General features: G+C 38.5%; 1 protein-coding gene and 1 pseudogene across 2 annotated transcripts in view; both read right to left on the bottom strand.

The window, feature by feature from the left end:
- Window positions 1–1,223: 1,223 nt before the first annotated feature.
- The window catches only part of DTHD1 (death domain containing 1), a 74,447-nt gene continuing 53,597 nt past the window's right edge, over window positions 1,224–22,073 (bottom strand). For both annotated transcript variants that reach the window (XM_003128908.6, XM_084971723.1), the window contains 2 exons: window positions 7,171–7,228; window positions 1,224–2,251 (listed from right to left, as the gene is read on the bottom strand). In XM_003128908.6, coding sequence (XP_003128956.6) covers window positions 1,893–2,251; window positions 7,171–7,228 — 417 coding nt within the window. In that variant the 3' untranslated portion in view covers window positions 1,224–1,892. The remainder of the gene's footprint in view (window positions 2,252–7,170; window positions 7,229–22,073) is intronic.
- Window positions 16,871–17,267, bottom strand: LOC146400379 (MORF4 family-associated protein 1-like; annotated as a pseudogene).

The following is a 22,073-nucleotide window of genomic DNA, read 5'->3' as shown; positions in this document are numbered from 1 at the left end:
TATGACAGCGTATGAACACATATGAGGATGTACAGGTGGCTAAGAGTCTGTGTTTGCTCAGGTAAGGTGCAGTTGTGTTTGTGAGAGGTGTGTGGGAGGGGAAGTGTGTGTTGGTACGAGTGAGTTTGAGTGTGGAGGTATGAGGACAGGGAGAAGAGGTGTGAGGAGTTGTGTGTGAATGAGCAAGAAGAGGGGAGGTAAGTTAGGCAATATATGTGAAGAGATAATGTGTGTTAGTGTGCGTGTGTGTGTGTGTGCATGTGTGCACATATAGGTGAGTGTGTTTACGTACATCTAAATACCCAGAAATAGAAACAGTTCCTTGCAGGAAAAAAAAAAAAAACTGGAAGAAAATATTTTCCTAATTGTAATCTCTAGTCATGGAATAAGAGGCAAATTTATTTTCTTGACTTTTTTTTTTGGTTATTTTGCAATCAGAAAAACAATGAACATTTCAGTCTATTTTCTTCATTCCCAAAACACGTTAAAAATATGATACCTTTCTGGAAACACAGAAAGGCTCCTCAGAGTCTTTTTCATAGGAATGTGTTTGAAAATTGGAATTCTCTTTGTTAACATAACCATAGATATCTAAGTCTCTGGTTAATTTATAGGAGGAAATCCTTTCTTTAAATTTGAGAACCATATAAAGTGTTTAATGTTTCATGTAATTTCATTACCCTTCAGGTATTTCAATAACCGAGACTCATCATTGCTAATATTTGCAAGCCAAGGCCTATCGGTCCCCCACAAGTGAACTGGTGGTGCTAATGCAATGGCCCATTCGTGTCATGCTGTGTTGGGGAACTAAAGTGCTCTAGGTTTTCCCAAGTCTCAATACATAAACACTTAACATTAACAAAGATTATCAGTGATAGAGAGTCTTATGTAATTAGTATTTTTTCCTTGTAGTTTTGTGTTTTTTACAGTCAGGTTTTAAAAAAAAATAATGACGCATAAGGGCTTATGTAATAAGGTTTCTGTCAAACTGATTTGGTAGCAGGTTGTTTTCCTCAGTACAAAAGGCCCTGAGTTCTTTCACTGATGCATCCTTGTCTCTCTGCTGTCTCATCTGACCAATAATAAAAAAAAAATGAGGTTTGCCCTATTTTAGGCTATATTTTATGAAAAAAGTTTGTGACAATACATGCATGAAGGGTCATTCTAGTTTTAATTGATTTCAACCTTGGCTGTTAAACTGATTTGCTCTCATTCACATCAGGTTTCTGCAGCTCACTTTATTTGTATTGTTACTTGTGGGTTCCATGGTTTGCACATTACATGAATTACATGAATTGGAGTACTGGATGACATGTTCATTTTTATTTAGATAAGAATAAAAAAAAAGGAATTCTGTAGATTACACCTTTCCTTTATATTTAAAAAGCAACCTAGGACTTCCTGTTGTGTCTCAGCAGAAACAAACCAGACTAGTATCCATAAGGATGCGGATTCAATCCCTGGCCTCCCTCAGTGGGTTAAGGATATGGCATTGCCATGAGCTGTGGTGTAGGTGGCAGACACCACTAGGACCTGGCATAGGCTGACAGCTGTAGGTCAGATTTGACCCCTAGCCTGGGAACTTCCAAATGTTGCATCTACGACCCTAAAAAAATTTTTTTTTAATTAAAAAAAATAAAAAGCAACCTATCTATTAAAATATAAACAGGGCAAGCTCTGTTACAACTAATAATAAGTTTGGCTGAACTCTGGACGGTCACACCTGCAGAACGTATATCACTGAACCGTGAAAGAGGAAGCCAACCCACAAATGGTTTTGTCTGATTACCGCCTCTTCACTTGTCTCAATAACACATCTATCACCTAGATTCACTTCAGACATTACTTGGACACTGCTAGTAACACGTTGACAGAAGCCATCCTCAAGCCAGCTACAGCCCTTCTTCTAGGGCAGAAGGAGCCACAGGGCTTTCCTCTGCCCCATCAGACCACCGTGGTGGTTCAGTGAACACTTTATTTTCCCACTTGAATTTGAGCTCTCCTGAAAGGTCACTCCTGCCTATCTTGCGGAGATGGCGAGCTAGAAGGCGAAGTTTGTCGGTGGAATTTGGGAGTGATCTTTTCCAGAAGCAGAGAAGTTCGTAGGTCTGTTCTGCAAGGTCATTGGGGGCCTTCAGTTTGATGAGCTGAACGGTGCTGCGGCGCAGCGGGAGGGATGCAGAGAGACACAGCGCGTTTTCTTCTGAGAGCTCCTCCGACAGCCAGTAGAGCAAGCTGTTCCACAGGGCTTCTGCCGACACACACACACGGGGAGCACTCAGTCAGGACCCTTTCGCGGGGGCGGGAGTGGGGGCAGGGGTGGGGGGGAAGGGGTGTGTGCTCATCTAGCCCTCCACCTGGTCATGGGAAATCTACTCAATCTCTGGTATGTCCTCTGAGCAGCAGAATAATTGGGGACCACACAGATGGACAGTTGAGAGACTCTGAGTCCCTGGGCTTTCCGGGGTCTTCTGAGGGACCCACCCATTGCAGAAGGTTAGAAGTGCTTCTCAAATTTTAACTTTCCTGAGATCCAGGCAGGCTTGTTAAAAATGGGCTTTAGACCTCCGCCCCAGAGAGTCTACTTAAGTAAGACTAGAATGGGGCCCCAAAATTGGCATTTTTAACAAGCTCCCAGATGATGCTGATACTGAGGCCTGACTTTGAGTAGCACTATGTTAAAACAGTTTTTTTTTTTTAGGCTCAAAAAAATACTTCTCTTAATTAGTACTAACATAATGTATAAATTATACTAGCAGCTGCTCCATCTTCACACCCCAACCTCCCCAACTACATATGCACACAAACGCACCAAGATCCACTTCCCAAAGAGCAGTTCTCTGGAAGGTCCTTTACAGAGAACCTGTATTGCCTGGTTCTGGACTATTGAGAAACTCTACCATCTCTGAATATACCCTGTATGTTCAGCATACCCCTTCCCTTACTCCATGACTCCTGTCTACCACCAAACTCATGATTCCAATCTTCTGCTGTTTGCTTGTCATTTTATTTCATTCTCTAGCTCAGATCCATCACTCTCAAGAAGTCCCCCAAGTCCTACTATCTCCCTCCTTCCATATGTCAACACTAAGCTGCTTCAGAGTCACTTTCTCTCTCTGTCATGCAAACCCCTGCAGCAGTTTCCCTGGTTTGGTATGAGGAAAGAGTTCTATGTCCGCCTTCTTTTACCCATTCTTTCCAACTATCTCCTCACATAAACTGCACCTGCATTTACATCATGCCACTTTTCTATGAAAGCTACTCAGGAAATGGAGTCATCTTTCCCATTTTCACTTTCAAACCAACATTCTGCTTCCATCTTACCATATATTTATTTTAATGTCCCTGCTGCCCGCATAAGCCTTCCTCTCCCCTTCCACATCATTTCTCTCTTGCCATTGCCAGGCAGAAGCATCAGCAACCCTGCTGACAATCAGTCACACCGCTGACCACATGCTTTCCTAATCCTGTCCACATCAATGACCTGTGTGGTAACTCCATATGAAAAACCAACTTTCATGACCAATCCTTATGTTTCATGATCAGCTACCGCTATTCTATCTCCATGGCTTCAACTTCTCAATATTACTGCTGACCAGTACCTCCTAAAATTCCACAGCTTCTATTCCTTTGCTCCTGCTTCATATGCTTCTTGCCTCATCACCAGTACTGCAAGTCCTTCTTTAAGGCTCCCAGTCATTCCATCATCTGTCTCTGTACCCATACTTCCCCTAAAGATCAGCTTTGTGATTCAATAATGGTCTTGCATCCACCTTAAAGCCTGCTGTCCTCTTTAGCTTTCAGTGTTCTCAATTCGTCAGTCACCAATCCTGCCTTACTCACACTGCAGTCAGCCACTGGGATGCCCAGGGTTATGAAACTATACTGAGTGTGGTCAACAAACTCTATGCTTTGTACACAATTTAAGCCTTTAGTAGCTTACAAATCCATTAAAACATCCGATTCCTGAATTTGATTTCAAATTTTCCACAGCAATGACACAAAACTTTTCTGCCATCCTTAAACCCCAGTCTCACTCTTATTCTCACCCAACCAATGCCTATTTCTCCTAACATTACCTAAAGCCACTTGACCTGAATTCTTCTAACCTTGTTTTCACTTCAAAATCACTGTCTTTACAAAATCACACTCCTCCACGTTTGCCAGGTGCCATCTCCCACATGTTTTTTCATCAAAAAATTTCCCTTCACACCTGTTCCTTAACCACCTCCTCCATCAGGTTCTTTCCATGGTTCCCACAAGCCCTCTTAGGCCTCCCATTTCTGATGCTGTTTCAAGCTCTCAGGCTCTCTCTTCCCTTCTTTCTACCAAAAAGTCTTTTCACGCCTAATGTAAACTTGTTGCCTTAAGTCCATCACCATCACCTCACTCCTTAAGCCCTTACCTTATGAGTTATATATCCTCTTTTAAAACTCTATTAAAGCCTTACTTTCTGATCTTTCTAGAGTTCTCCTAAATGCTGCTTTCAACAACTCATTCTCATTCTGCATCTTCTCTGACTTCCATGGAGCATTTAATCCTTCCCTGGGGTTCCACGGCCTGCCCTGGTGTTCCATCTCCCTATCTTTACCCTTTGCTGACTCTCTTCCTCCTGATAGTGCTGAGTGACTGCTTCTCCTCTCAGGCCCCTTCTACTTCTGTCCCTTCCCCCTTAGCAATTGCCTTAGCCATCTCCTGTATGTGGAATATCCCAGATCTACCATATCTTCATCTTTGGTTCTGTTTCCCTGCATCCTAGTACAGGCATAACCAATTTTCTCGTGCTTTGCTTTACTGTCTTTCACAGATACTGCATTTTTACAAATTGAATTCAAGCTTTTGGCAACCCTGTGTATAGCAAGTCTACAGGCGCCATTTTTCCAACAGCATTTGCTTACTTTGTGTTTCTATGTCACATTTGGGTAATTCTCCTGGTATTCAAACTCTTCCATTAATTTCTGTTAGAGTAACCCGTGATCAGTGATTGTTGATGTTACTATTGTAAAAAGATTAGGACTTGCTGAAGGTTCAGATGATGATTAGCATTTTTTAGCAACAAAGGATTTTTTAATTAAGGCATGAACATTGTTATTTTAGATTTAAGACTGTTGTGCACTTAACAGACTACAGTATAGTGTAAACCTAACTTTTATGTGAGCTTGAAAATCCAAAAATTCATATGATTTACTTTGAATGATACTCACTTTATTGTGGTGGTTTGGAACCAGACTTTCAATATCTTCGAGTTATGCCTATGTAACATTTGCAATATTTATCTCCTAATTATATTTACCAGTTTATACCACAACCAGTTCAAATCCCATATTTCTAAAATCAAAATCAACTTTGGGGAGTTCCCGTCGTGGCGCAGTGGTTAAGGAATCCGACTAGGAACCATGAGGTTGCGGGTTCGGTCCCTGCCCTTGCTCAGTGGGTTAACGATCCGGCGTTGCTGTGAGCTGTGATGTAGGTTGCAGACGCGGCTCGCATCCTGTGTTGCTGTGCCTCTGGCATAGGCTGGTGGCTACAGCTCCGATTAGACCCCTAGCCTGGGAACCTCCATATGCCGCGGGAGCGGCCCAAGAAATGCCAAAAAAAAAAAAAAAAAAAAAAATCAACTTTGGTCTTTTCCTTTCTCCCCCACTTTCTTAGTGAATGTGACCTCTCAGCTGAGAATGCCAATGCAGGTAATATTATTCCAATTTCTCAAAGCATATGTATTTTTTCATTTTGGCTGTCCCACAGTGTTTGTGACCTACACTACGGCAACGCAGGATCCTTTAACCCACTGTGTCAAGCAGGGGATTGACTTGCTTCCTGGCACTGCAGAGATGCCACCAATCCTGTTGTGCCACAGTGGGAACTCCTCAGAGTCTATTTCTTATCTCTTATCACCTCCACCAAGTTTTATTTGTCCTAACTCTAAAAATATCTCAGATATCTCCCCCACTTTCCAGCCTGACTCTGTTTTAATCATGCCCTACCTTTTTATTTTCTGGAGTACTACAAGAACCAGAGTTCTAACTCACATCCCTGCTATCAGTGTAGACGGACTTTAATCTCATGCACAACTAATAGAAGTTGTCAGGGTCTAACCTGATCTTATTCATTCCTTATTAATAAACCTCTTTTAGGCTCCTTCATTGTCTTGACTTCTTATCTTGTCATTTAAAACTGGTCATAGTTTTATGCTGCTCTCATGTCGGCTACCATCACCTTGTCCTCTCTGGTGGTTGTTGACAGTGGTAACAGGATGGCTTTTATTTGACCATCAAGTTCTTCAAAAGTTAACAACATTATTAAACTTGCTGGGCTTTCATCTACTGCTCCTGTTGTTTTAGTGGATTCTTTTTCTCTTTTTTTTGGGGGGGGGGACTTTGGTATTTTTTCTTTTGTTTTTTCTCTATCACCTGCTCTCTCTTTGAAAAATAACTTTATCGCCTCTGAGAGAGGATATAATGCAAAGGTTTATTCCCATCCTACTCACTTCTAACTTAATTCAGTAAAGTTTGTACATTCTCTGTACAAGTCCATAAAGATAACCCCTGAATGGAATATTATACCATTAGGGCATCAGGGGTGAGACTGACACAGTAGTTAAAACACATTCACTGACGTATTTTGAAAACCAAAAAATTATTATAGTAGTACCTATCAGTAGCACAAAAATGAATTGTTTCAAAGGCTAAAATAGAATAAAAGTGTCAAATTTTACCCTGAAACATGTATCATTGTTATGCAATTAGGTTACCCATAACCACAATCAAATATGTTTCCTTTGTGGTTTCATACCTCTAATATATACCTCTATTTAAAATTTATTTTAAGATTTAAAACCTAATTGTCAACATTTCAGAACAAACCACAGTAGTCTATTTAGAAAACAAAGGAATTATTAGTTATCTCAGTTAAATAATACTTAATAGAGTTCATACTTCTCATAGAATTTTAACAAAATTTTAATTGCATCTACATTCAACAGTTTTTTGCTTATATCTCCATGACTTCTGAAGGAAAACTCATTTATTAGGCTTATGATAATAGATAATTAAAAAATAATTATTTACTTGCAAATTTCTCTATTCTTTTTAATCAAAAGAGTCACATAAAATATAAAATATAAGAGGAAAAGAGCACCACCATAATGAGGACACAGAAATTATTCCTTACCTAGAGGATCTGTAGAAATTCTTTTGGTACTCTGTGGACGGTTGATTAATTTTTCATGCTTTTGGGAGAAAGGGACACAGAATAAGCAGAAGAAATCATTAATCTGCGAACAAACTACACATAAAAATTCATCCAAACCTCACCTCTATATGAAAAAAGTCCTGAATCTCCTGCATTATAAATTAGATTGTGTATTTATACATACATGTTCAGCATTGCTTTTCTAAGATAAGGCAATGTATATTAACTCAAATCTTTCAGAAAATTTAAATTTAGGAATTCACATTTATTGTTATAGTAGTCACATTAACACTGAACAAATATTTTCAAAACTAAAATTCAAAAATTTAATACTAGCTAACATAAAGCAAGCTACCTCTATGCTACAAAAATAGTATTTAGTAAAAGCCTTCTTGAGCTAGGCATTTTGCTTCAGCACCAGGCCGGTACCTAATGGGTATTCCAACATGTGTTTTTATGAGTAAATGAGTGAATCAATATGCAGACATGATGCTAAAAACAATCAGGCCTTTAAGCAGATATTATTCTGAACCCAAATTTTGTCAAGAAGAAATCAAATATAAAATCATTACTTTTCTACACTGTCTGCAGAACAGTTTGTTCTTAGTTAATATGGGAACATGAAAACAGCACAGGAGGTAAAAGTAAAAATATCTAGGTTTATAAACCTGCTGAGTGCTCTGGACAGCTTATTTACCCCCTCAGTCTCAGCCCTGAAATGTGATTTATTACACATCACAAAAACCTGTACACAAATGTTCGTAGCAATTTTATTTGTGATAGCCCCAAACAGGAAATAACTGAAACTTTCTGCAATATGTAAATGGCTAAACAAACTCTGGTACAGCCACAAGATGGGGTGTATACAGTAATACATCCCTGTATTTCTGTACAGTAATAAAGAGGATAAATCATTGATACATGTAACAACTTGCATGGACTAAGAGTATTGTCCTGAGTGAAAAAGTCCAGTCTCAAAAGGTCATGTATTCCATGATTCCATTTATATAACATTGTTGAAATTATAGAAATGTGAAGATATAGTAGAACAGATAAGAGATTTCTAAGGGTTAAGATGGTGGTGGAAGACATAAAAAGGTAGCACAAAGGAGGTCTTTGTGATGCTAGAATAGTTGTGTATCTTGAACGTAGCGGTTACACAAATCTACACATCTGATAAAATGGTATAATACTATACCGTTACTGTATCAATGTCAACTTCCTGGCTTTGATATTTTGCTATAGTTACATAAGATGTAACCACTGAGGAAAACTGGGTGAGAATATAGCACCTCTCTGTACTATATTTAGCAACTTCCTGTAAACCTATAATCATTTCAAAAGAAAACAAACTTTTTCAAAGCCATTCATAGCAATGATACAAGTATTACTTAAATGCTCTGTTAATGCACAGAACAGTGGTTCATAAAAGGCATTCTATACAGGTTTATTAAATCTGAATATAATATTTTGTAGACATAGACATTATATAAAAAGTATATAAAATCTTCATTAAGGCATGGGAGCAAGAAAGATCCTAAACTCATCTCCTCCCATGGACCCAACAAATCTACAGCCTCATATGGAATAATTTCCTCAGGAAGACACCTAAAACTGAATGAGCAATGCTTCCCTACAAAGGCTAAAGGGACAGCATTGAGACATGTAGAAGAGACAGTGGTTGGTAAAGGCCTCACCAAAACCCAGCCACAGCAACCCACAATCAGGAGGGATCACAAAGTATGGATCTTTTCCCTGAGGAGTAAAGGAATTGAGCTCCACATCCAGCACCTCAAACTCTAGATTCTGCACAGGAGAGATGAGCCCCCAAAATAAGACCATCAGGGAATACATCCAGGAAAACACTAGAACCACAAGGAACAACAACAACAGCAAAGCTCTTAAAGGGTTTGCACAAAGACTTGCTCAACGCAAAATCAGTGCAAAGATACCAGATTAAAAAGCACATGGACCATAGGTAAAGAGGGCTGACTTACTAATCTTAAAGGACCTTCCAGAGAGGTAGCAACCAGTTGTGATGTTCCCGGGGGACTGAGACACTGGTAGGAGCCATTTTTGTGAGCTCAGGCTACTTGGCTAATGCTGACACTGGCAAATGTCATTTTGGAATTTTCCCTCTAAATGTTACTGCCAGTGGGTGCATCCCACTAAGAACCCCATCCATGCTTGCTCTTTGGCCCTCACAGCCAGCTGACAGATAGCTCTTACCACCAGCATGCACAGCAATAGCAGGTGGGCCTTGAAGCTTGTGGGAGGCCAGTTCTACCAACCAGGGCCCTGCAGGAGTAGCAGCAGCTTGGCTCTGCCACAACAGGAAGGAACATCCCTTGACAGCTGTATCTGGTGGCCAGGTGGGATCATGCTTCTGAGTCCCACAGGACATCTCCTAAAAATGACCACACCTTCAAGACTGGGAGGGATAACTAATTTAACTAGTTGTACATAGAAATAAACCCATAGATTTAGGAAAAATGAGGAGAGAGAGGAATATGTTCCAATGAAAAACACAAGAAAAAATATCAGAAAAATTATTGAATGAAATGGAAATAAACTATCTGATAAAGACTTCAGCATACTGGCCATAAAAATGTTCCCCAAACTTGAGAAACAAATGGATGAACACAGTAAGGACTTCAATAGAGACTATATATCCCAAACATAAGTTATAAGTGAATTAAAAAATATACTAGAGGTATTCGATAGCAGACTGAATAAGGCAGAACAAATCAGTGATCTGGAACACAAAATAATTGAAAATACACAGAGAGAGCAGCAAAATAAAAAAAAAGAATTTTAAAAGTGAATACACCTTTGGGAAAACATCAAATGGAATAACTTTCACATTATAGAGAGTCCCAGAGAGAGAAGAGGGAGAAAGAGCCAGAAAAATTATTTAAGAGACAGTGGCTGGGTCTGAGGAAGAAAAGAGATATCCAGGTCCAGGAAGTCCAGAGAATTACAAATAAGATGAACCCGAAGAGACACACACCAAGACACATTATAACTAAAATGATAAGTTTAAGTTAAGCATAAAAAAAGAATCATAAAAGTTAAGGATAAAGAGAGAATCCTAAAACAGCAAGAGAAAAACAACTTGTTACATAGAAAAATCTCTGTGGAAAAGTTAAATATATAATAAAGATAGTGATCAATTACTTATAAAGCAAGTATGAAGGGTAAAAACAAAAGTATAAAATTAACTAAAATTACAAGAATTAAGGAGTTCATATAATAAAAAAAGATGTAATAAGTATAAAATGGTGGAGAAGTAAAAATGCAAATCTTTGAAATGTGTTCAAATTTAAGTTGCAACCAACTTAAAACAGGCTTCTACTTATTTTGTATGTTATATGTGAGCCTCACAATAACCACAGGAGAAAAAATGAATACACAGAAGAAAATGAGAAAGACATTTAAACATAACACTTTAAAAAACATTAAAACACAAGGAAAGAAAGAAAGAGAAAAAGAAAAGAACAAAAAAGAACTACAAAAATAGCCAGAAAACAATGAACAAAATTGCAATAAGTACATATGTATCAATATTTACTTTAAATGTAAATAGACTAAATCAAAAGATATAGAGTGGCTGAATGGATAATTTTTTTAAAAAACCCATTGATATGCTGCCTACAAAAGACTCATCTCAGAAGATAAAATACAGACTGAAAGTTAAGGAGTGGAGAAAGATATTCCCATGCAAATGGAAATGAAAAGCAAGTGGAGTAGCTATAGCCATATCAGACAAAATAGACTTTAAAACAAACACAGTAATAAAAGATAAAGAAAGGCATTCATAATGATAACAGGATCAATCCAGTAAGAAGATATAACATTTATAAATGTTATACACCCTACAGAGAAGCACCAAAGTATATAAAGCAAAAATTAATGGACTTAAAATTGAGAAACTGAAGCAATATAATAATAGTAGGGTAACTTAATACCCTACGTATAGCAATGGATATATCATCCAGTCATAAATTCAATAAGGAAGTGTTGTACTTAAATGACTCCTTAGGCCAGATGAACTTGATAGATATACACAGAACATTTTATCCAAAATCAGCAGAATACACATCTTTTTCAAGTGCACTTAGAACAGCCTCCATGATAGATCTTATGCTAGGGCACAAAACAAGTCGTGAGAAATTCAAGAATACTGAAATACTATCAAGCATCTTCTCTGACCACAGTGGCATGAAACTAGAAATTGACCACAAGGAAGAAACTGGAAAACCCACAAAAATGTAAAGGTTAACACCTACCAAAGCTAGTACTACCCTGATGCCAAAACCAGACAAGGACATCTCACACACACACACACACACACACACACACATTCCAAGCCAATTTTCTTGATGAACATAGATGCAAAAATCCTAAACAAAATGTAAGCAAACTGAATAGAAAATGCATTAAAAGTATCATACACCATGATCAAGTGGATTTATTCCAGGAACACAGGGATGATTCAGTATCCACAAATTAATATGAAGCACCACATTAACAAAATGAAGGATAGAAATTATATGATCATCTCAATAGATTCAGAAAAAGCATTTGATTAAATTCAACATCCATTTATAATAATAAGAAAACACTCTCAATAAAAAGAGTAGACAGGGAGCACAACATAATAAGAGCCATGTATGACAAACTTAACAGCTAACATCATACTCAATGGTAAAAAGCTGAAAGCTTTTCCTCTAAGAATAGGAATGCAACAAGTATGCTCACTATTACCACTTTTATTCAACAGAGTGCTGTATTTCTAGCCACAGCATTGGGCAAGAAAAATAAATAAAAACATCCAAATCATATTTGCAAATGATATGATGCTATATATAGAAAACCCTAAAGATTTCACCAAAAAACAATGAGAAGTAATAAATAAAATTCATGGAAGTTGCAAGATACAAAATCAATGTACAGAAATTTGCAGGTTTTGGAGTTCCCACTGAGGCCCAGTGGAAATGATTCCAACTAGGAACCATGAGGTTGCGGGTTCAATCCCTGGCCTTACTCAGTGGGTTAAGGATCCAGCGTTGCTGTGAGCTGTGGTATAGGTCACAGACGCAGCTCAGATCTGACATCGCTGTGGCTGTGGCATAGGCTAGCAGCTGTAGCTCTGATGAGACCCCTAGCCTGGGAATCTCCATATGCCATGGGTGTGGCCCTAAAAAGACAAAAGACAAAAAAAAAAAAATTGCGGGTTTTCTATACACTGATAAACTGTCAGAAAGAGAATTTAAAAAAACAATCCTATTTTAAGTTACATCAAAAAGAATAAAAATATGTAGGGATAAATTTGACCAAGGAGGTGAAAGACCTGCACATTGAAAATGATTAGACACTGATGAATGAAATTAAAGACACAAATAAATGTAAATACATTCCATGTTCATGAATTGAAACAATGAATATTGTTTAAATATCCATACTATTAAAAGCATTATACAGATTCAGTGCAATATCATCAAAATTCCCATGTCATATTTAGCAGAACTAGAATAAACGATACTAAAAACTGACAAAGGAGCAAAGAGCATACAACGGGAATGGATAGTTTCTTCAATAAGTGATGTTGAAAAACCTGGAAAAAATGAAACTAGACTACTATCTTACACCTTACACAAAACTGAACTAAAAATAAAGACTTGAAGTAAGATCTGAAACCATAAAAATCCTAGAGAAAGACATAGGCAGTAACCTCACTGACATTGTTATTAGCTATTTGTTATTAGCTATTATCTAACTCTGAAAACAAAGGAAACAAATGCAAAAATAAAAAACTGGAACAATGCCAAACTAAAAAAATGTCTGCACAGTGAAGGAAATCATCATTAAAATGCAAAGGCCATGTGCCGAATGGGGGAAGATATTTGCAAATCATACATCTGATAAGGGGTTAACATCTAAAATACATTTTAAAACACTCACACAACTTGGTAACAAAAAACCCAAAACAATTAAAAAATGGACAGAGACTCTGAAGAGATACTTTTACAAAGAATAGATGGCCAACAGGCCCGTGAAAAAATATTCAACATCACCCATTATTAGAGGAGTGCAAATCAAGACGACAAAGAGATATCATTTCAAATTGGATGGCTATTCTTGAAAAGAAATAGCAAATATTGGAGAGGATATGGAGAAAAGAAAACTGTCACTGTAAATTGGTGCAGCCATATGGAAAACAGTATGGAGGTTCCTCAGAAAAGTAAGAATTTTCTACCGTATTTCCACTTTTTGGTGTTTATGCAAAGAACACAAGAACAATAAATTGAAAAGACAGATGTACCCCTAGTTTTTTGTAGCATATTACATAGCAAAACATGGAAACAGCCTACGTGTCTAATAGATGAAGAAGATGTTATGTGTGTGTATGTATGTGTATATACACACAATGAAATACTATTCAGCCATAAAAAGGAACAAAATCCTGCCATTTGTGACAATATGGATGGACTTTTAAGGTATTATGCTAAGTGAAATAAGTCAGATGGAGAAAGACAAATACCATATGATTTAATTTATGTCTAATATAAAAAAGGAAAAAATGAAACAAAAAATTAACTCATACAGATATCAGAATTGTGGTTACCAGAGAAGGAGGTTGTGGAAGTTAGTGAAAGGGGTAAAGGGGGTGAAGTGTATGGTGATAAATGGTAACTAGATTTGTAGTGGTGATCAACTGTGTAGTGTATAAATATGTTGAATTCTAATGCTGAACTCCTGAAATTTATATAATATCCCTTCCATTAAAAAAAATTAATGAGAGGAAATTAAGAATAAGCATAAAGGAGTTCCCGTCATGGCACTGTGGGTTAAGAATCTGACTGCAGCATCTCAGATCATTGTGGTGTGGATTCAATTGCCAGCCCTCCGCAGTGGGTTAAAGGGTCTGGTGTTTCCTTATCTGTGACTCAGATCAGTCCCTGACCCAGGAACTTCCATATGCCATGGGTGTGGCCCCCCCCCCAAAAAAAGAGAATCAAAATAAGAACAATTAAATTCAAGTATATTGATACTATAACACTGCAAAATATGTGCATGGAATTTTTGAGACTTTAACTGTGTAGTTAAACCTCTCAAGAAATTAAGAAATACCGATTTAAACAGCGCAGCAGATTCTGTCATTCCCATCCATGGGCCTATGACCTAGACTGAACCTGGGACAAGAGGTACACATTGCATTTTTTCTTTGTATAAATAAATAATTTACCCTTCCCTCAGTCATTCTTTCATCACAGATGTCTCATAGCACCCTGATGGACTGAGTGTGATTCTAGTATTTAAATATTCTGTGCACTGGTGTTCCCATTGTGGTGCAGCAGAAACGAATCTGACTAGTATGCATTAGGATGCTGGTTCAATCCATCCCTGAACTCGCTCAGTTGAGTCAGGGATCAGGCATTGCTGTGAGCTGTGGTGTAGGCTGCAGACTTAGCTCAGATTCTTCATTGCTGTGCCTGTGGTGTAGGTCAGCAGCTGCAGCTCTAATTCAACCCCTAGCTTGGAAATATCCATATACTACAAGTGTGGCCCTAAAAAGAAAAAAAAAATTCTGTGCACTATTTTTGCCTTCCATACCACCTTCTAGACCTCACTGGTGCTCAAGGTCATCACCAAGCCAAGCAGAGAAGCTTTTATTGGCAGGACTGGCTCTAATGTTTCTCTACTTTCCTCTCTTCCCTTCTCCAATCAAAAAGCCCTATTCAAGTAGGTAATCTGTTAAAAAAAAAAAAAAAAAAAGCCCTATTCTATTGCATCTTCTCAGGTTCTGCTATTTTCTGGAAGAAGTTTTGTTATTCCTTTAGATAACCTGCTTTTATGTTAATATTCTGTCTTTTATTTTTGCTGAACACAATTTCCGAAATGTCACTTTCAACATGTCATGGCCCAGGAAGTTTGTCAGACAAATGTAAACCTGGCTCTCAAGCTCTCTGTCATACATATCTGCCTTGTAAAAGGGTGTAGTGGGGCTTGAGATTTACAGGTCATAGATTTTAAGACTCCTTTAATTACTGACCATTATTTCCATGCTGCCTTAATACAACTCTGTTATTGAATTCTTAATACTAGACAAAACATTTTTCATTGAGTTCATATGTATACCAGCTTGGGTCTTTTGTGTACAATCCCCAAATTGGACTTGGGCAAATCCTTTATTTTATCCAACATTATTTTCCATGGCACTTCCAAAAGTTTCATTGTGATTTTTCTTCTCTTGAAGAACTAGCCATGGTGAGTCTTGACTCTATACTTGTTTGACTGTCATCTCTTCGAGGACCAGTGAGGTATCTTATTCCTATATCAGTTCCTCACCATGCTTGACATGGTATTGACATGTACATACAGGGTAGTAAAAACTGTTTAATTTATGTGATACCTTCTCTTGACCTGAATGATCTTCTTCAAATCTTAGCATATTTTCAAGGCCACTGGTCAAATTCTAACACATTGATCAACTACTCTAGTCCCTGGTTTATTATTTGAGAATTTATGCACTATGTTTATCTAACTTAATGTTGTCTTGTATTGCCAATGCCCTTCACACATGCTTATTCATTTATATTTGTTTTCCCTCTCCAATTAGACTTGCAGTAATTTTTGTATCCTTATTTTTCTAGCCAATAGATACTTTTATTAAATTATTTTTTTCCTCATAGTAAAATTTCAATCTCAAATACTTGTCAGGTCTCCTATGCAAATGGACTCATATCTGGAAAATTTATGGAACCTTGAAAATACCCATTCCTCATCCAGGTTAGATCCATTACAGTTAGTCCTCACTTTCCTTTCCCAGTCTGTCTATTGCCACTGCAAATATTTCTTTCATTTTATGGCCAAAATCCCCTGAAATGCATCAGGGTATAACATCAACTTGTTCAGAATATCAAGATCATGTCTCTCGTACTAGTTTCCATGTCAAAAAGCTGAGTTAGGCTATCCAAACAAACTGCCCAGACAGATTACATCGGATAGTGTGCCACACAAAATTTAAATCTTTAACAAAAACACATCTCTCCTCCTTTGGCCTCACACAGAAATTAAAATCCCCAACTATGGACTATACCATCCTCCACCCCCATCTTCTTATTTATCAGCATTAGCCAAGTCTGTTCCATTCACACCCCCAATGAAAGTCTATTCAGTATCTTCAGCCATTGCTGCGTGAAATCGTCTTCCAAAAGCAATGCAGCTCCTTAGGCATCTCCAGAGCTAGAGGACTCCAGCTCTGAGTGTCAAGTGTCACACTCACAGAGCCAGCTTCCCAGGGAGCCATCTAGTCACACAAGAAAGAGCAAAGCACCGCAACATTTAGAAATAATTCAAAAGCTCCAGAGCAAATGTGACTACTGCAAGGTCACTTACAAGAAGCTTGCAGCGTCTCTTACTGCTATAGAAGCATTCAGCAATAATGCTCATATGTGAAGGCATTTTCCAAATAAGTTACTTCCCCAAACTAAGATATTTAACAGTTACAACCAATATTGAGGTCATTAACCACAGACCATAGCAGAAGCCTAGTGTAAGTGAGGACAATGTGTAGACAGAAAAAGAGTAATAAAAAAAAGGGAAAAAAAAAGCACTTGCTGGTTTCAGTTTCTATTAAGATGTCAGCCAGTCTCCATGGCTTGACCAGTATCCATTAGCTATAAACAGCCAGACCTCTTTCAAGACAATTGTTTTTCTTTATCTGCTGGACTAGGTTAGCCAACATCTATCTATGTCACCTTTGAAACCTCTTTGGCCTTCTCCTCTGCCTTCTTACACCTTTGGTCACTCTGCCATCGACTCTATCAGTGGGTTTCTAAAGATGATTCAGAGTGCCTTCCTCCGAGACCTACACCTGGGTTTTTATTTGGAGGAGGACATAGTCCATTTCCTGCAACTTGCTCCTCTTCCATTCATAAGCTCTCCTGTGGACTCACTCCTGTGCAAGACTCAATATCCTGCTGCACCTCGCTGATGACTGGAAACAGGAACTGCTCAAAATATTCTTCAGGCTCCAGAACTTCCACTTTCTCTGGGTCCACCTGCTCCATGATGTATGGAAGGTGCATTTTTCCTGCCACTTCAGAACTACAGTATGGACATGAGCACAGAAGCAGTGAACACAATGAAGACCCAAAGGTCAAGTGTTGTGAGTGTTGTGCCCCCTTTCACTACAAGACAGTGCCTGTGTTGAAATAAATCTCCAGGCCCCAAATGGATTTGCTCCTTTCCAACTGCCAGGTCAGCAATGTTGAAACTTAGATAGCTTCTTGTCCCTGCAAATGCTCTGCTTGACCAGAAGCTCATTGTGTCCAGTTGACCAGTCCCTAGTAGCAAAGCCAATTCTGCACCTTCTCACCCCAAACAGGGTTGGCTACATGGCCCCAGCTAATCAGATATTTTCTATTTGTCTCATCCTTATTCTTTTTTTCTTTCTCTTATAAAAGCTTCTTGCCTTCTGTCCCATTTTGTAGCTCTCCAAAAGAAAACTGTCCACTTCATGAAGTCTTAAATAAAGTTTACTTGTCTCACCTAAGTTATCTTCTTTAATCATTTTAACACCTCTTTACAGCCACACCATTGGTAGAACCTACTGTATCATTTTCTGTATTTTCTTTTATATTAGTACTTATATTTACCACACAGTTACCACACTGTACCCTCAATCAACTCTTGATAGTTCCAGGGACTCTCTGTGGACACTTATGAAGATTGTTATCACCACAGATTTAAAACCTATAGCTTCAGCTGGGTTCCAGGGCTGCTCAGCAATATTTTTATATAGCCCTGGAGATTTCTCCCACCATTCCCCACCGAAGATATAGCAGATTTTTACCCTTCTTGCAAGACCTCTACCTCACCCCTGCCCACCACTCCCAGCAGGGGGGTTTATCTTCAACTCACTGAGAAAATAAGGCAGTATTTTCAAACCTTACTGGTCATGAAAACAAATCTTGAGAAAATGGCAAAAAAAAGTTAAGCTAACACTTTGATTCAACTCATCTCAGATAAGGCCACATTTATAACCAGGGTGATTCTGATCCTGAAATATGGTGGCTACACAGAAAAGCACTGTCAAGTAGGATTTACACCAATTATCAATTTGCGTTCCAAATGTAGCCCAGCAAATGCATAGAAGAATGAAAGAAATATCTTTACGCAAGAAATGATGAAGATTTCCAATATTATGTCAGGACCAAAGTGAAATTCTGATTCCTTCTTATATACCTAATGCTATAGAGATACAGTGATAATAATTTCTGATTCACAAATTGCCTTATAGGTGTCACCCAGATGACCCAGGTCTGATCCATTCCTCCTCATGCAGAAACTCCAGCTCTGACAAAGTCCTCTCCAGGTATCCCCTGCAGTCCCATAGGCATCTCTCAGCATCCTCATGTTCCACCAGGAACACCACAGCTCTCAGCCAGGCACCACAGCCAGCCCACTCTTCTTGTGGGCATGACAGTTTCCCTTCCTGCATCTGTCATGGAGTCTATCCTGTGCACCACCACATATGTGCCATGATGTTTCTACCCACACTGCACTTTTGCTCCCAAGGTACCACAGAAGCACAGTCATTCCGCATCAGGGCTTACCACGAATTTGTTCTGCTGCTGCCCTGCCACCAATCAGCTGCCCTCCCAACAGTGTTACCATTCTGACCTGCTCTATATGGAGCTCATGGTCTCTCTTACTTGTCTCCCAAGCAAAGCAATTGTAGTAACATGTGATACAAGGAATAAGTGGCTTCCTACCTCTTGGGTTACACAATATTAGAGTAATAGGAACTTTACCTTGATGTGTCACAGAGCTCAGTGAAATAAGTCTTGTCTTTTTTCTTATTAAAATCTTTCTCCCTAGAACAAGGGGCTGAACTGAGAAACAGATTTCACTATTAACTCTAGTGCTCTGTTCTAGACATCTGATGGCCTCTATGATCTAAATATATAAATATGTAATATATTTAATATAGAAAGTTTGATGCATATTTATAGGTATTTAATACAAAATTACTCAGTTTTAACATATTAAATATGTGTATGTTTAGGCAAACACACCCTGAAGCCCCTGCAAATAGAACTGTGTCAAGTCATATCTCATACTGTTATTTTAAACTTAGCAGCGAATACAGATTAATTTTTTGCCCCAGGAAGTACCTCAGCTTCTATGCAAATAATCTTCTGGGCTGGCAAACCCTCAGCACTCATTTCTGAGGCTTGTCTGAAAGTCTCAGAATTGAGCCTTCTTCAGTTATTTACAAAATGTTTTCTTCTTGATTATCTCATCTGTCTTTCTCTAAAATACTGTGAGGAAGATGAGGGAGTTCTTACTCTTTTCCTCTCAGATGAGTAAGAATATCAAGACTTAAGAGTGTTTAGACCTCAGAGCAAAGGAGGGAGCAGAGTGCTCAACCTTAACCTGATTAAGTCCAAAAGAGATCTTTCCTTAATAAAGGCTGCTTGAGCACCTAGGCTCTCGGGTAAGACTTAGCTTAAAACCATTCTGTCAATTGTTGACTCCTGAGTAAATTCATACCTTGGTGTCCTAAACTTTAAAATCATTATTGTTACCTTATCTCCTTCCTAGGTGTATAGCGAGCTTTACATGAAATAAAATGGGTAATGCACTTTGGATGAAATAAAATGGGATAGCTTAGTTCAGTTCCTTGCACAGAGTGGGTTCTCAGTAAGTCACTTAGTTGTTTTTGTCACACAAGTAAGTCTTGGTAGAATGAAAGTCTATTTTGGGTGCAGAGAGGCTTTTGACACCAATGAAATTCCAGTATGTAGATGACTATCCAAAGATCCATCTGTAGCTAAGGCTAATCCCATAAGTGTAGCCTTCTGCACCGCATGACATGATCCAAGTCTTACCATGACATAATGGCACTGGAGACTGTCCCTTTCCCTGTGGTCTCATAGCCCACCTGGGCTTAGCAGCTGCTGACCAGTGATGCTCTGACAGAGACAAGCTCAGAGTTTCAGTCTTGGCCAGGACTCACCCTCATTATATGGTGCTTTTGGGAAGCTTAGGATGGTGCTGTACTTAAGGATGTTAACCTTCCTCTAGGAACATGTACATGAAAATAGAATGAAGAACATGCTGTGAAAACACTGCCACTATGAGCTGGCTTTAGGGAAGATTTGTTGGTGGCATCCTGTTATCATTGCACACACCCCCACCCCAGCTTAAAAGCACAAAAATGGATGGAATTAGGGAGTTCAGCAAAGATTAGGGGCTGGGATTCCTGCAGGCTCACCACAATAACCCATAAAACCTAATACGAAAGTAAAAAAAGAAGTTGGAAAAATCATAAATCCTTCCTATGATTTCACACATATTTTGAAAAGCTCAATGGAAACAATAACCTCAAACGGTATCCTTGACTCCCAGACCAATATCCTATTTGAAATTGTAAGTCAGGTGGTCAGTCATTTCCGGGGCACCTACACTAATACTATTGCTATTTGGAAGATATACAAGTAATAAGGGATAGTTTTCTTCTTTAATTTCTACCTGTCTGTTAGTTTTGGGGGTCTCCACTGAAGAACCAGTTTTGTGTAAAGTAACATGCTAAGAATTTTCTGATACTTGAAGCATCATCTAACATGGGTGCCACAGAGCATTGTGTCTAAATGTCAGTGTAATGCATCCCACAACAAGAAAGGTGATGCTGGAATTATCATTTTCATCACTTACACTAAGGTACTCATGGATGGAGAGATTTTCCCAGGCAATTATTATGATATCTTATGGCAACAACACCTCCATCCAGCCTTAACCTCCATAATCCTCCCATCCCCCACACACTTATTGTAGCTTTTTCTGATAAATAGGTTAATTTATTTTGTAGTTAAAAGATGTAGAACTGAAAGTAGTATGAATAATACATCAAGGAAGTATATATGGTTAGTATATTTCTATGTATCTTTAACAGATTTTACCAGAAGAATTTAAGATACCATATCCAAGCACTAGTTTTCACTGCTTATTCTGCTCTGCATTTATTTCATATAGAGGCCTCTTCAACTAAGTAATAGTTGCCATTTAGTTTATCAGAGTTCATTTATCACATCATAATAAAGTGTAGAGTCCCCATCTTTATAATGTACAACTCCTATCAAATTCTTAGTTGTCTTACATTGTAAATTAGTTAGAATATTGATCAAAGAAATAATCTGATACAAAAGATTGATGTTAGCAGAAAAGCTTTGTGCTTCAGTTATGGGCCCCAAATAATACGAATCAAATAAGAGTTTACATCAGTGTTGAATGAGGACCCACTGACAGGAATAACTGGGCTAGAGTTTCAGTTTCTAGTCAGTCATGTGAGAGGCTAGAAGTTGCCACTCTGTCCTAAGTCAATAGCCGAGCAAACTGAAAAATCATCAACTCTTCTAAAGCCATCAGAGAAATAAGGTCACAGGGAAAAACTCTGTGCCAAATTTGATGAGACTGACAGGCACATACAGAGAATCACAAATTACCAGACCAGAAACCCACAAACACAAACCACCAGGGGAACTAGGGCCGAAGTAAGGAAACCTGAACTATAATCAACAAATTGCTGGAAGCTCTGTGTGGACAGGTCCAAGAGTTATAAACTCCAGGGCACCCAGTCATGGGGGGAGTTTCCACATTTCTGTGAATTTGACCTCCAGGAGCTCAACCCGGTTCTCATAGTGAACATCTGAGAAAAATCCCCTTCTACTTTTTGCAGGGAGAAAGGAAAGCAAGCATTGCGAATTACATCAGAGCCCTCTGTTTTCTGACCAAGGCCTGCCCTCAAAAGAAACTATTTAACCCAAAGCTAATAGGCTGGGGCTTTATCAGAGCCTAACTGACATGGGGGG

The sequence above is a fragment of the Sus scrofa genome, chromosome 8, assembly GCF_054392235.1.
Source record: "Sus scrofa isolate SSC_HxYL_T2T_F1_AM1 chromosome 8, Sscrofa_HxYL_maternal_Yorkshire_Landrace_v2.0, whole genome shotgun sequence".
Taxonomy (NCBI): domain Eukaryota; kingdom Metazoa; phylum Chordata; class Mammalia; order Artiodactyla; family Suidae; genus Sus; species Sus scrofa.
The sequence above is the reverse complement of the archived record's forward strand: the minus strand, read 5'-3'. Positions and strand labels throughout refer to the sequence as shown.